Genomic DNA, 15,505 nt, shown 5'->3' on the forward strand with positions numbered 1-15,505 from the left:
CTAATTTAGTTTCGGTATTTTTCACTTGCGTGGATTATTTTGATCAAACTCAAGATCTTTTATTGCCAATATTCTAAGAGATCGAAGGGGTTGAGTTTGTGATATTACGCCATATTCGTCTTTTAATTTAATTTAGTTTCGTATATAAAACTAGCTCCGTATATTTTCTTGGCTGTTGATTGGTCAATATAATTTTCTCAGAAGGAAATTCAAATTCGGTTGAGGTAAGATGTCCAAAAGTATATACAGATGCATTTGTTATCATTTTGTGACAAAATACTAATTTTGCCTTTTTATATCGGATCGAATATGGAGGTAATCTTAGTCTTTTTATGAATACTCGTCTGGAAATTTAGCCTGAATATTGTTCCATAATCTAGGAAATTCACAACATCGTAAGTTCACCATAACAATAATGAACATTCCCGCCAGCTGACCCCTACTACCATATTACGACTAGCTCCGATTTTGTTATTTTGATAGCGAATCAAAATTTGATTAAATACGATAATGATTGAACAAAATAAATTGAGTAGTATTCAATTATTTATTTTCCACTTTATATTCTAAATCAGATTTTTTATTTATTTTCTCGTGTATAATTTTGAAAATGCGTTTCTGAATCGCAGCAAGATGCTTTTAAAATGTGGCATGCAACAAATACCGTTTTGAAGTGTAAATCTACCGATTTTGTATCATCGAAGGATTACATGCCTTGTGCACTTCATTGTATCTGGTGGCAGCATTAAAGCTGAGTGGTTTATATTTGACCTGTTGACTAGATTACATTTTTTTGTTGCAATACATGGTTAACCCGAGGAAATACCCACAAACTGTTCAAGAGACAGGTCAGGCTGAATACAACAAAAATGCCTTCTCCAATAGAGTCGTCAACCACTGGAATGCATTACCAAACGAGGTAGTCAACGCCAAGTCAATCAACAGCTTTAAGACTCAGCTAAACAAATATTGGAAGACCAACAACAAGTTTGTCCTAAGTGAACATCCTTAGTGAGGCCGGTAGTGTAACTTTAAAATAGATTTGGACTAAGGAAACTGCAAAAGAGACTCTATTAAACACATATGCAGCCTATAGACCAATTCTAATCGCCAGTCTACTCAGGTTTATATACTCATTTACCATTAAGTAGTACAAGTTGTTTGGGGACTGCCCCGCCACTTGTATCAGTGTTCCCCATTATATATTGTATCAATCTACCCTATAGATAGATCATAATTTTATGAAACTAAATCTATTAACTAGTACGTATACACATAGGGTACCCTCAATTCATTTGACACCAATATTTTAAAATGATACATATTTTCAGTCCCTATGACTGGAATTTATAGATATTTTATTTTCTTGTTAATAGTGATACTTTTAAATTTTTGTAAATAACTCTATAATATCTGTGCGTGCGTATCCGGAACTCAAAAGCCGGTGTAGGAGGGGGAAAAACCCCGATCTCCACCAAGATCTATAATACCATCAATGCCTCTCTACAAGTGTGTACACTTTCAACGAGGCCGCCATCAGCGAAGTATCAGCGAAGTATGGTTACACAGACGTCATCAATATTTTACGTACAGAAGAATGTCTATAGACTAGGGACGCTTTCGATTATACGGGTTGACTGGTTGGACCTAGATGTTTGTTTATTAATTAAAGACGGACCTAGTGATTTTATAAATTACTTAAAAAAATAGGGGGATTATTTCTCTAGAATATTGGTGTAAATTTAAGGAACAAATGTTTGTAATTTTTCTTGCATAAATCAAAAGAAAATGAGTCCAGTAGGCCTATGAATAAAAAAAAAAGTGAAAAAAAAGTAAGTAGACAAAATGTATATTTAAAAAAGGTGATAAATAGCATTGAAATAAAAGTATACAATATATCAATTAGCATTTTTCATCTTCTAAATGTAATGTAAGCAGTGTTCTCCCCTGGCCCTTTCCGCATAACGGTCCCGTTACGTGGAAATTTTTAGCCGTTGCACAGGAATTTCTTCCGTAGCGCACTTTCGGCCTCCCGTTGCACATCAATAAATCAGACCCCCATTTTCTCTAAGTAGGTCTACTGAATATAAACCTCATAATAAATCCCTCCTGCTACCTAACAAGTAGTATTCTTATAAATTTACGGTGTCTGTCATGCTGCTATGCCATGGGATTGGGTCCATTTTTACGACCGTGACCGTGTTGATTACTTGTGATCCGCAGGGGTGTCCTGCCAGATTGTACTGTTAAATTGCATTGATAAGTAAACAAAAGAGGTGTGACTAGTCCCTAACCAAGACCTCACTTGTTCTATTTAGCAGTCTGGGGATATAGGTCAGCTAGAGAGAGGAGAAATAACTGATCAAATCACTTTCAATCATGTGAGCTACGGCGACGTAACTGAAGTGCAGCACATCGGCAGTTTAGGAAACAAACTGACACCTTTTCAACAGATGTTTTGATTATAGCTAGTGAGCATCATCCCAAAAAAAAACACTGCCTGCAATTGTAAATGATGTACTCATGTTTTTAATGTAATATACTGCTGAAAGATACCACAAACTTTGCAACCGAAATGGCCGCCATTTTGGTGTTAGGTAATTGTAATAATAGAGCCAGCTGGGTATAAGAAATCCGGATTTGAAAAAATTTCCAAAATTTGTAAATTTTAAGCATAATTCGATGATAATAAACATGTCATACAAGTGTTCAGATATTAGGGCTGCCGTGGTTAACCGGTATATTGGGGTATTGCAATACACCACCAAAAAATATTGTACCGCGATACACTTTACTTGTACCGGTTTTTTACGATATATTTTCTTAGTATCATAATTTCATTAATTTGATATAATTAAAACGTCCTGTCATTAAAACAAAACCAGCAAGTTGTATTTGTTTTCCTTTCCGATAATATGAAGCCATGTGGGTATCCCTTTCGTTTTCATTCGATTCCGATGTCGGTCAAACGTTTGTAACTAACGTGTATAATGTTCAAATGATTCAAACATTTGCATGACGTTGATTATAAACAATATGACATTAGGCTAGTTTCTGAAATATTATAAAGTTGATTCGCTCCATCAATCAACAATACCGGAATATATAATTCTCTTAACACATTTAAGGTCCGGTGAATACATTGGCTGCAGGGATTTTGCCAGCTATTTCAGGCTTCATCGTCCGCCGCCATTTTCGAATTCCTACACGTGTCAAAACAACACTGCAAGCCGATCAGCCCTTTGAAGTTTAATCACGATCGTAAGCGTATTTTGCCAGGACAATTGTACGTAAATTTGTTCATTATTTAGGTTCAAAAGTGTAAATATTTGCAGACACTATCATGTTTAGATATTGTATTATTAGGTTACGATCGTCTGTAGCCTAGCTTTTTCACAGACTCGTAATTTTTACAAAAACCTCACATTTGAACATTTTTGTTACTCAACAACATGGTTGAAATCGATGTAAAACTACATAACATAGCACTGTATGTTTGTATAATGTAAAGGGTGTTTTTATTATGGAATATATACAAAATAAACACCACATATGTTAAGGTCAAAATATTGCAATATATATCACAATACATTTGTTGTGTATCACAATATATCGTGGTACGCTTCTGCCGTATCGCGGCAGCCCTAACAGATATGTGTTATAAAAGACTTAAATTTTAACAATAATTTTTTTATCTCTTTCAAAAGTTACATTTACAGTACCATACAGTAACTACAGTCTGTTTTAAATATTTTAAATACACAAACAGTGATTGGTGCATAATCCCATAATAATCTAGAATTGTGAAACACATTAAAATAATTTTAATTTAAAAATTTAAATAATTCTAATAATTTTTAAATGCAATTAATCTGGATTCAGTAAATGTGACAGTGAGATCAAAATGTTATTATTTTCTGTTATTTTTATTTTAATTATAACACTAGGTCATTATAATTAATTGTGGCACAAAAAAGATTATTCGCGCTGCGCCGCGCAGTTTGCAACGGGAAAAAATTACCATAGCGCAGTGAAAAAATCCTGGGGAGAACACTGGTAAGCCTTAATTAACATTAAAACAAAGTAAAATGAGCCACCAAGGCCTATGGTGATAATCAAAGTTAAAACAAAATTTGTTAAAAAAATATGATTTTGTAATTATTTTGTATATTATTGATATCTAGATATCTTGGACGCATGCGAAAAAATACCCTGTGCAATGCTACCACTTTTGACTAAAAAATCTACCTCTTTTTGGTCACCAAAGGTTAACATGTCTGATCATGCTGTCTCACTTCCTTTCTTGAAAGTTTTGAAATGAATGTCCTCTTGTCTTGTTAGACCTAGTTGAAATTGTTTATCTTGAGTCTCCTCAGGCCTAGCAATGCATTATACATGTACTTCTTGGTTGGGAGTTTTAGCCTAATTTACAAACGTTCAATGTGTACATTATGTTAAATGGGACAAATATATATGTATGTACCACAGGATAAGTATAACCCCATAATGTTTGTATGGTGCATGTACCACTACTAGTATGTTGAGTGATGATGGAATGGAACTCTTTATCTTTCCATTGAAACGATGTTAGCACACGACAGGATATCATATCTTTAAAGTGAATAGTCGGGCAAGGAAGGCTAAAGTTGGTAAAAATGGTGTGAATGTATCCAGTATAATTTCTTACAAAATAGAAAAATAAAATCTCTCGTTAACGTCTTTCTGCATGCGAAGAAATTAATTTTAATTGTAGGAATCCTAAAACGTCCTCCCGGCTAGCTATGTCCGTGGTTACATTTCCACGGAGCCTCGCTTTCAAATAGTTGTTTTTAGAACTTTTCCATTATTTCAATGGTCAGAACTGGGCAATGTAAGCAGAACTTGACCGTCGTTTGGATATACGAGGACTTTTGGAAGGTCAATGAACGCTTTTTGGACTGGTTTTCTTTGCCCGATTATTCACTTTAAGTGTCATTCCATCACCAATAAAAATAATAGTCCCTCATACTTCACAGATATCCGGGAATCCCATGCTTGATATATGTGGCGTAACGTTAACAGTGGTATGCATTGTCGATGACCACATCAATTTTGACACATATCAACGTTCATGTGATAATGGCATGATGAAAAAGCTGAAGAGCAACTGAAATTTTATAATTTTTCTGCTAAGTATGGAAGAAGAATAATCAAATATATTTTTATTTATTGTCTAGATCTGTGAAGTGGACACTGGACAGGTATGAACTGACAGATGATTTTGGCAGTCAACCCTCTCAGCAAGCCTTAGATTATATAAATTAACTAGCCAAAATCTTTCACTGTCCCATGTTCACTTGCATTTGACAGACACATGTTTGACTTATTTTGACATACCAGTCCACTTGACAGGCCCATATAAGATTCTATTTAATTGTCATGCACAACCTTTGTCGTGTGGTTGGTACATAAATTACTGGGATACTTAAATTGTAATTATAAATATCTCCCATTTTCTGACATATGTTTATAATTAATGACATGCATATTTTTAATTTGTAGGGTTTTTGGTGACATCCTGTCAGATAAACAAATTCAGGATGAACAAAGGACACACAACATATCGCCATACCATTGGGTTGGAAAGTTTCTGGTTCATCAATGAAAATATGAAAAAAACTGAGGAGGAGCAAGCAGAGTTTCATGAATGGCTTGAGGAAATTTTGACCAATTGCAAAACAGAATTTGAAAGGTATGATTGTACTCTACAATAAATAATGCTGGTAAGGGGTCAAGATTTCATATTCATGATCAGTTGTTGTCCATTATTTATGATATAGATAACTGCTGCCTTTCAATCTTAATTTCTATTCAGTTCTCAGTATATATCATTTCAATGATCGTAAATTTATAATTGCCTCGGAAACATGACCTACATTACTCTTTGCATGATTTAAGCTGAAGGTAGACCATCCCTTCTGGTCTTATCTGAAGAATGTCAAAAGCAAAGCCCATACTTTTAATGATGCTTTTAGGCATTCAGTATTACTGTAATTAGGGTTATCAATAAAATGTTGTGTATATCTTATTTACAGGCCTGACATCAGATTGTTACCAAAGACACCTTCAGCAAAGAGAAGCAGGAAAAAAACTAGAAAAAATGACAGTGACGTATTTGAACTACCCTCAAAACATAAATGGTACCAATTTCATTATAAAAGATTTTTTTTTTAATTGAGAAAATATGAATCTTTAAAAAAAAAAAGAGAAAGAGCTAGTAAAGTTTCACACAGTACCATGTGAAAACTGCTGCCTAAATGTATAGTAGGGATTTTTTTCTCTCGCCTATTGAAACATATTTTCACCATTTCTATGAAACGGTTCCTATTTAAGAAATTGTGTTTGTCTTTTATACATTGTCCATGGTGGACGTAATTTATAGAACTTATATTGGACCATGTGAACACAATAACTAAAGTCAATATATACTAAGCCTTATAAAACTCTGATTACAGCCTAGTATGAATAAGAATACAAACAAGTTTGAAAATCAAAATCATCAGAGAGTAATTTTCATAGTTATAGCCCTTTGTAATAATGAAAATGTTATACTTTTGTCATTACAATAACTTGAATAGGCATTCTCTTATGCTCAATGAGACTTATGCTGCATAACATCTATAATGTCAATGAGAACTGAAATGGTTTTCAGTAACTTATGAAAAGTTTGATGAACCAATCCTGATGACAACTGTTCTTCTTTTCCTTCGCTTATTGATTTAATTTATAAAAAATCATTTTCAAGTCATATTTACTTTTTAAAACATAATTTAATGTTATTTGTAAGTAGCTTATATTAATATTGAAATATTGACACTCAAGTTTAAAATTTTGACTCCCAGAATTTTTATTTGAACGCAGGATGTTAGAGCCAAGACTCTTGAGATCTTTATCCTACTGGATGTCCTGCGGATAAGAACTGCCACAATAATTTACAATTTAACCGCTATGTAAATTATTATGAATCTATGAAATGAAATTATAAGTTGTGCAATTTATATCTATTAAAATTTTAATTTTAGTTCACAAGAAAATGAGGAAATAGATGCAGATGTTGAAGAGGAACAAACCAACAGGCGGGGAAGGCCAAGACGGGCAGCATCCAGAACTGTGTCTAACTCATCTAATAACACTAAAGCCAAGAAAAAAAAGATTTCAGGAGATGGCCCTCAGATGGCTCTTATAAAAGTTGTAAAGAATGAGAACTCTAATATGTTGAGTGTTTGCCCACCAGAAAATGACAGATTAAATGTGGTCACATTGCCTACTGAAAAGTCACCACTACACAAAAACACTGGTCTATGTGTGAAAAAAGCAGGACCTGGTCATGTAAAAAATAAGGTTAATGTGTTTGAGGACTTGATTGAGGAGAGTAGCCCTTCAACGCTACGTAACAATAGCTGTAATACAACACCACGAAATCACAGCAGTAACACAACTCCTGTCACACTAAAACGGCTTCACCATACAAGCATACCTGATTCATGTGAGACTACAAAACCAGTGCCAGAAACACCAGAACAAGACGATCAATCTTCAGCTACGCCTGATACTATCAAAAGGCCAGAGGGACATGTAGAAACATGTACACCAATGCATGTTAGTCATCAAACTTCAAACATTGTAGAAACTCTCAACAATTCTTTAACACCTTCAGCTCAAAATGAATCTGGAGGACAGCAAAACCGTTTATCAAGGTCATCTAGCAGCAGAAGGTCGCGACGTTCATCCAGGGCAAGCTTGAGGAAGTCGCTGAAAATGTTAACATCACAGACAAAGCTTGAAATGACCAAAATGAGGAATCATTTGCAGTTTTCTGCATTAGCATCAAATGTATCAGTTAATCAAGATTCTCCAAGTACCGATGCATGTCTACCAAGTACACCTGTAAGTTTCTAATGATATGATTGGTTTATTGGTTTTATTGGTTTAACATCCTATTAACAGCCAAGGTAATGTAAGGATGTGCTAGGTTTGTTGATGGAGGAAAACCAGAGTACTCAGAGAAAAAACACCGACCAGTGGTCAGTACCTGACAACTACCCCACATGGGATTCGAACTTGCAACCCAGATATGGAGGGCTTGTGGTAATATGTCGAGACATCTTAACCACTTGGCCACCGTGGCCCCAATAATGATAGGAAAATCACATTCAAATTAATTATGTTCAATTGAAAATGAATATTAATTAACACATTTAACTTCTGCTAATGTGTGTAGAAATGTATTCTGCTAATGTAAAAGTCTTGGTTGTATAGTTGTGGAGACCTTGGCTTCCATATATGCTCTGTGGACAAATAATATTTGTAACCAACATTATGCTCCTCACTGTAGAATTAGCAGGAGGTTCCGTTTGTAAAACCTACAAAAAGACTTAAGTTTTGGACATTCTTTAGAACATCAGTTAAAATAAAGACTAATAAAGAAAAAATCACATTCCTTAATTTAAGGAATCCCTTAACTTAAAATTACCCATAGGAAAGCATTACAGAAGCTAAGGAAAAATCTTAGGAGCCTCCTTAAAATCTGTAATGCTTTTCTATGGAGAATTTAAAGTCAAGGAATTCCTTAGATTTAAGGAGTGTTCATGAAACTGGGCCCAGAATGTTGAATAAATAAGACAATATTTTATTTTACAGACCACAGAAGGAAAAGCTATACATTCAAAACTGAAGTTGAAAAAGAAGGGGGTAAGAACTTTCCTTTTAAAATGTAAATTTTGATTGTGTTTTTTCATGAAAGGCAAAGAATTCCTCAGATAATAGCTAACTTTTTAATGCTTTTTTATGTTGTAGTATTTTGCTAGATCAAAATAATTAAATACTTTAATTTACATAAACATGTCTGTAACCTGATCATGACATGACTGTATTATTATATTATAACCACAAGAATTTTTTTTGATTATTGGATGAACAACACATAAATATTGTTTAAAAAAAATTAACCTTTTTCTCAACAGATATTTTGTAGTCAGGATGCATATGACTGACGGCAACATTATAAAACACAAATTTTGCATTTTATTTTACAAAGTGCTTCAGATAGACCCACCCATAGAAGTGATTTTATTGAACAGTTGTCAGCGTTCAAAATGAAACTGAAGTCTGAATATTGAATAATATAACGACAATTTTCTCGGATATGGATAAATAATTTATTTCAGTCATGATACTATCGTGTCTAAAACGGTTATCTAAGTTAGCAAATTACTAATTTATTCAATTGCATTTTTTTTTAAAGGTGAAAGCGATATTTTCATGAAAAGGAAAGCTGCTTACACCAGAAAAAAAAATAAATGAATATAATTATATAGAATTAAATTTACAATATAGTAAAAAAATGTCAGATTTCATTTAAATGAGAAAATGTAGTGAGGTCAATTTCCCCTGAAGATATGAAATTCACAATCCAGCTGCCAGGGGCGCCGTTTGTTAAATGGTGAAATTGGCCTTGGTTTATGTATAAGAATAGTAAAATCAGAATTGGGCAACATTTCCACTTATGTACTGAGACAATCATGACTTCATATTGGTATTTATGACATGGCTGAATGAGCTAGTTATGGGATAAATTGCCTTTTCTGTTGTTTTGAAGCTTCAAGTTGAACCCCAAGCTGTTTCCAGCCAACAGACATCAGAGGAACTAAAGGAGTCTGTGACTAAAGGAGACGTCAGAGCTGATTCCCAGTCAGACAAAGTGCTCAATACACCAGTCACTGTAGATGAATCGTTTGATGAGCTGGTGGTAAAGAACCTCCAAGTTGTTTATGTTGAAGATTCAGATATTGATCTTATATCTGATATTGAGGATGAAAAAATTAATGTCCAAGAAAGTGATGTTTGTGAGAAAAATGACAACTCTGGTGATGCCAAGAGAGACAGATCAACATTCACTGCTCAAGAAATTTGTATGGAAGTGAATAATGAATCTCTCATGAAGGCAGATAATTTACAGACACAAGATAATACACAAGACTTAAGTGTGAAGCCAGTTTGTGCTAGTACACCAACAAAGCAGCGAAAGAACACTGCAACGTCATCAGTGTCTTCCAATGATGATCCCAAATTAGACAGAGATTCTGGTCTCGGAAAGGATGCTGATATTGTGAGGACCACACGGTCAAAGATTCGTAAACCAAAAACTGTTACAAGTTCAGTGGATGATAGTGATGCTGACGATGAGAGGATGGGGGATGAAGAAGCTGTACCAGTTCGACAGAGTACGCGTACTAAACAACGAAAACAAACAGCGTCAACAGCATCAACATCAGATTTAGGTGAGAGCTCCTTAGAGCCACCAGTCAGAACCAGCTCACGGACTAAGCAGAGAAAAAACACTGCAGCTTCATCTGTGTCATCTGTTGATGATGTCATGGAGGTTGATGGAGAGGGTCAGGTTCGTCAAAGTACACGTTCGAAGGCACGTAAACCCAGAGCTGCTCCTGCATCTGTGAGTAGTGATGAGACCGATGATCCATTCCTGATGCCTGAAGCACCTCCAATGCGATCAACTAGGTATATTCTAAAACCTTTGATGTCATTTCCACATAACACAAAGTAATGAGTTGTATTGAAACTATTAAGATTGTTTTCGTTGTTGTACAACTGAACTAAGGCTATTTAGCAGTATCTATTTTATTTGGTTAATTATAAGTTGTTGTTTCTTTCTTTCAATGAAGAGAGTGACAAATTTCCCAAGATTTCTGATAATATTTTTTAGCAGGTTAAAATTGATTACTTTACTTGCTGAATTTGTACTTGTATTAGGACAAAGACGAGGAAGCGACAACTGGATGAGGACAATAGTGCTGATGAGTCTATTTCTAAGAAATCCTGTACAGAAAACTCCATATCACAGGTAACACAAATTCAAAAAGATCCTAGATTTTACAACCAAGTCTTTTTGTGATAGAATGAAATCTACTGTCCCATCTTATGATTAGCAAAATGAGGAAACTTGTTTTCTATACTTTTTTTATTTCCTTATTGATGCTTTCGTATTTGTCAATAGTTTGTCCCTATCCTGTAATAATGGGATGGAGTAAATTTGCTCTTTGATTTTGCAGTCTGCATTTATATAAATATAAATGCTTTTCATATATGTATAAGTTTGCATTTGTATACGAAATAGCTAATGAAAATATAATTTATGGTTTTACTAGATTGAGGATTCCTTTGAACAACTTGAAAGACTATGTAACAGTAGTGTTGGTAAGAATACTCTTTTACATTTATAAATCATTCCATTGCTTACAGTTCTCAAAGGACTGAGGGATGTTTATCATTCTGTATTTTCCCTACTGGTACATGGCTATTAGTCATGAAGTACTGAATGTGTTAAAACAAAATGTCTGTTAAAAAGAGGTGTCCTTTGAATGAATGATGACAATTGACCAATTTTACAGTGAAAATGGTCATAAATATGTTTACTCAGTTAGTCACAGAAGATTACTGAAGCATCAGTAAATTCATCATTGTGTAGTTTTAGTAAAAAAGTATTTCAATCATAAAAAAATGTCTGTATATAATGGCAATCTCTTGGGGATCCAACATTCAAGTCAAAATACAAGTTCATTCGAGTGTTATTGCTGCCATTGTCAAGTTCATTTTAAGGAACATTAGAGTTTTAAAGCCAATTATAATTATTATCTGTTGTGATGTTATTCACGGTTCATTTGTGTTCTCATGCATGTGTATCCATATTTATGTCATTGATCACTCTCGCATCCATCCTAAAAGTGCTTACCCCTGAATTCTTGCAAGAGATAACTGAGTTTTCATCTATATGCTTTTTTAGTGCGAGTGTACTCGTACTATTATTTTCCTTGTCGTGTGTAGAGTCTGTGTACATCCGCTATGCGCAGATTCCAACTGCGCACGCGATACCGGAAGTCAGTGTCTAATAGCGTTTAATAGATTTCGCCATGATTTAGTTCAAAAACATATATTAAGATATACTTGTCAGCGATAATATAATGACTATACTCCGTGCTAAACGCATTTATTCTGTGTAAACTTCAAGCGGCGTATCATACAAACTCTTGCATCGGTCACGATATTCTAAGCATCTGATCGACTTTGGAAACTTCCGGAACATTACAATGCAATTCAAGTTGAAACGGATAATTTATAGTAACGGCCACATATTTAATTTATTTCACATTATCCTAGGTCCTAGGTGTACGTTGCACTATCGCTTAATAAACCCTGTGGCAATAGACCGCACTTGCTTCTTATTAATATTTATAAAATTACACAGCTTTGCGTTAGAGAAACAGAATAAAAAACACATTATGAAATATCAGTCTGAATGTCTGAGCTCTAGATCTTATGTACACCAGAAAGTCACCACGTGCACAGAGACTGGACGGTGTTCTAGCGGACAACTATTTTGAACAGCGAAACAAGTTTATCGTATCAATATCAAAATTATAATAAACACACTTTTATGTAACAAAGAACTTCAAAGTAATTTCACATTTAAAGTTCTGATGAAGTAAAGGACAGAATTTATTACAATGCACAAAGGGCGTAAACCATCTCCTTGCAATAATCCCAAGGATAAAGTGCTACGTATACGTACACCTGTTGCAGAGGATGATTTCATAGCGGAAATTAAGGTTAGGAAGTATTTAGCGAGCACTGAATGTCTAACAGACATATTTCTAGTTTCAAATTTAAATAGATAAAAAACACAGGTCTTGTTAGATGAACAGGTAAATTTATTACTCTTGCAATGTAACAAATCACTTTCTATTGCTTGAAACAGAGACTAGACCTTTATGGCTTTAAATCCCATGCTATATTGATAGAATATTGAATTGTTTTCCAAATAGATTGTATCATAAACATCAATAGTGAATAGGGTGTGTTGTTGTGTAAATGGTACTATTGCACACGCATATCTCTGAAAGGTTACATTGGTATAACAAGCAATTACAGGTGTATAGCATATTCCTTGTGTAGACTAAAATTGTGTTTTGCTATTTTCAATGCTGTATATGCAGTAGTGTCAGTTTGCAAGTAATATAATAAGGACACAAATATCCCAGAAGAATTACCATTTTATTTCTTTTTTCTTTGATTTTCAGATTTTTCAAACAGCAAAGAAACATTTACACAAAAATCAAGGTGAGAGCTTTATTATACCATCCAGAGTTTGCTCCAGCCAGTTTCTGTGTAACGGTCCCATTGCAAGGAAATTGCATCCATAACACACTTTCAGACAAGAATTTAATCTGATAACTGGCCCCTGTTAACTGTCAAGAAGTGACAAGATCTCTTATAAATTTATTGTTCTAAATAATTTCTGCTATACGAGTATGTTTATATCTGAGACTATTTATTACTTGTACTTTGCTGGGGCACCTTAATTGCCTGACAGTGCACTTTTAAGATAGTGCACTGTCTAAATACTATTGATAAAATTGCAAAAAAAAAACAAAACAAAAAAAAGGCGAGGGAGTATTAAAGAATGAAAGAGGAATTTTTTGTCATTAAAAGTTGTGGTGCAGAATAGTTAATTTGTCACAGTTTGCAATGAAATAATTACCGTAGTGCAATGAAAACATACTGGGGAGAATACTGCGATCTGTTTTTTTAAATACTTGTAAATGCAAGAAAAACTATTATTTAAGAAACATTAGTTCGTGTAAAAAAAGAAGAGAGTTTCATGAAACTTGTATCAAACTGTTTATTCTATGTATTTTGGAAGTATCTTGATGAAGCTGTTTTTATTTGCAGTGAAAGCAGTGACTCTGGATCAGCAGAAAAACCTGGGGTATGTACATCATTAAATGATGGAGTATCTCTTCAGAGGCAAAGGATCCTGTAGTGATAATCAAATCATAAATCTTCCAAGAAATACCTATTTAAATCAAATTTGAAAAATGAACCTATGAAGCTGCATATTAGTAATATGTTTTTCTGCCTAATATAATTCATTGATAAATATATAAAAACAAGTGTACAATTAATTACAGTGGCCTTTTCATTTTCACTGGTCTTGGATAATTAAAATGTGTAAAGATATTAAACATGAAATCATTGATTTATCTTTTCTTTCAGTCTGCTGCCAAGCCAACATCTTTTGTAAACAACTTGTCAAAGGCTCTGCCTTCTTCTGCATTGTCAACAGGCATTGTAAGGTCATTCCTCCAGAACAAAAATTCCCCAGCCAAACTCTCCCTAAAGGTACAAAGTACTTGGATGGTATTTATGTAGTTTTGACCCCAGCATGGATATATATGGGGCCGCGGTGGCCGAGTGGTTAAGATGTCCCGACATATTACCACAAGCCCTCCACCTCTGGGAAGCGGGTTCGAATCCCATGTGGGGCAGTTGCCAGGTACTGACCGTTGGTCGGTGGTTTTTCTCCGGGTACTCCGGCTTTCCTCCACCAACAAACCTGGCACGTCCTTACATGACCCTGGCTGTTAATAGGACGTAAAAATAAACAAACCAAAAGCATGGATATGGGGAAATATCGTACATTGTTAGCCTTACCTGGTGTATTTATTATGTCTTTACACAGACATTACAAATTTAGGTATATGATTGAGGAAGAAACATCTAGTTTTTCTGCTCAAGATGTTGAAAGTATTTGACTTTTACATTTGAATGTAGGAACAGTAATATTATTTCAATGTAGGAACAGTAATAGTATATTTGGATGTTGGAACAGTAAAAATATTTGAATGTAGGAATAGTGAAAATATGTTAATAAAAAGTGTTTTAATATATTTGTGATTTGAATGTAGGAACAGCAAGAACAACGCAAAAAAGAGCTGAATACAAAGCAGAAAAAAGATGAACAGAGGCTTCAACAAAGAGAACTCTTAATGAAGACGAGGATCGAAGAACAGCGAAAGTATGTTTACTTAGATTGATTGCAGAAATGTTGTTCCTGGATCAATCATTTTTGCATTGATTGCCAGAATTAACATGCTTTTTGGGTCAAATTTGTAGCTATTCGTTGATGACCCTGTTGTTAAAATATCTTTGGTTAGAAGTCTTGTTTATTGACAGCTGTCAAAGTCCAATGCTTTTTAGGTCATCATGAAATGATCCTGACATGGTCCCGACAAAGTGTTCTTATTTTTCGGGTCGATCCGAAATCCAAGATGGCCGCCACAGCCGCCATCTTGAAAATACATTGTGAACTTCTTCTCAAGTTCTACCAATGCGATTTGGCTGAAATTTGCATGAAATGATCCTGACATGGTCCCGACAAAGTGTTCTTATTTTTCGAGTCGATCCGAAATCCAAGATGGCCGCCACAGCAGCCATATTGAAAATACATTTTGAATTTCTTCTCAAGTTCTACCGGTGTGCTTTGGCTGAAACATGCATGAAATGATCCTGACATGGTCCTGACAAAGTGTTGTTATTTTTCGGATCGATCCGAAATCCAAGATGGCCGCCACAGCCGCCATTTTGAAAACACATTTTGAATTTCTTCTCA

General features: G+C 34.5%; 1 protein-coding gene across 2 annotated transcripts in view; it reads left to right on the plus strand.

Annotated features, from left to right (window-relative positions):
* Nucleotides 1-15,505, plus strand: part of LOC138334778 (inner centromere protein A-like) — a 35,725-nt gene that overhangs the window by 137 nt on the left and 20,083 nt on the right. The window contains exons 1-12 of one of the 2 annotated variants that reach the window (XM_069283509.1): nucleotides 185-224; nucleotides 5,542-5,731; nucleotides 6,075-6,179; nucleotides 7,062-7,926; nucleotides 8,680-8,730; nucleotides 9,638-10,557; nucleotides 10,810-10,900; nucleotides 11,205-11,253; nucleotides 13,134-13,173; nucleotides 13,786-13,822; nucleotides 14,110-14,235; nucleotides 14,802-14,911. In XM_069283509.1, coding sequence (XP_069139610.1) covers nucleotides 5,580-5,731; nucleotides 6,075-6,179; nucleotides 7,062-7,926; nucleotides 8,680-8,730; nucleotides 9,638-10,557; nucleotides 10,810-10,900; nucleotides 11,205-11,253; nucleotides 13,134-13,173; nucleotides 13,786-13,822; nucleotides 14,110-14,235; nucleotides 14,802-14,911 — 2,546 coding nt within the window. In that variant the 5' untranslated portion in view covers nucleotides 185-224; nucleotides 5,542-5,579. Of the gene's footprint in view, nucleotides 1-184; nucleotides 225-5,541; nucleotides 5,732-6,074; nucleotides 6,180-7,061; nucleotides 7,927-8,679; nucleotides 8,731-9,637; nucleotides 10,558-10,809; nucleotides 10,901-11,204; nucleotides 11,254-13,133; nucleotides 13,174-13,785; nucleotides 13,823-14,109; nucleotides 14,236-14,801; nucleotides 14,912-15,505 lie in introns of those variants that run through there. The other variant, XM_069283501.1, reaches the window with a different exon arrangement.

Source organism: Argopecten irradians, chromosome 1, assembly GCF_041381155.1.
Source record: "Argopecten irradians isolate NY chromosome 1, Ai_NY, whole genome shotgun sequence".
Classification (NCBI taxonomy): Eukaryota; Metazoa; Mollusca; class Bivalvia; order Pectinida; family Pectinidae; genus Argopecten; species Argopecten irradians.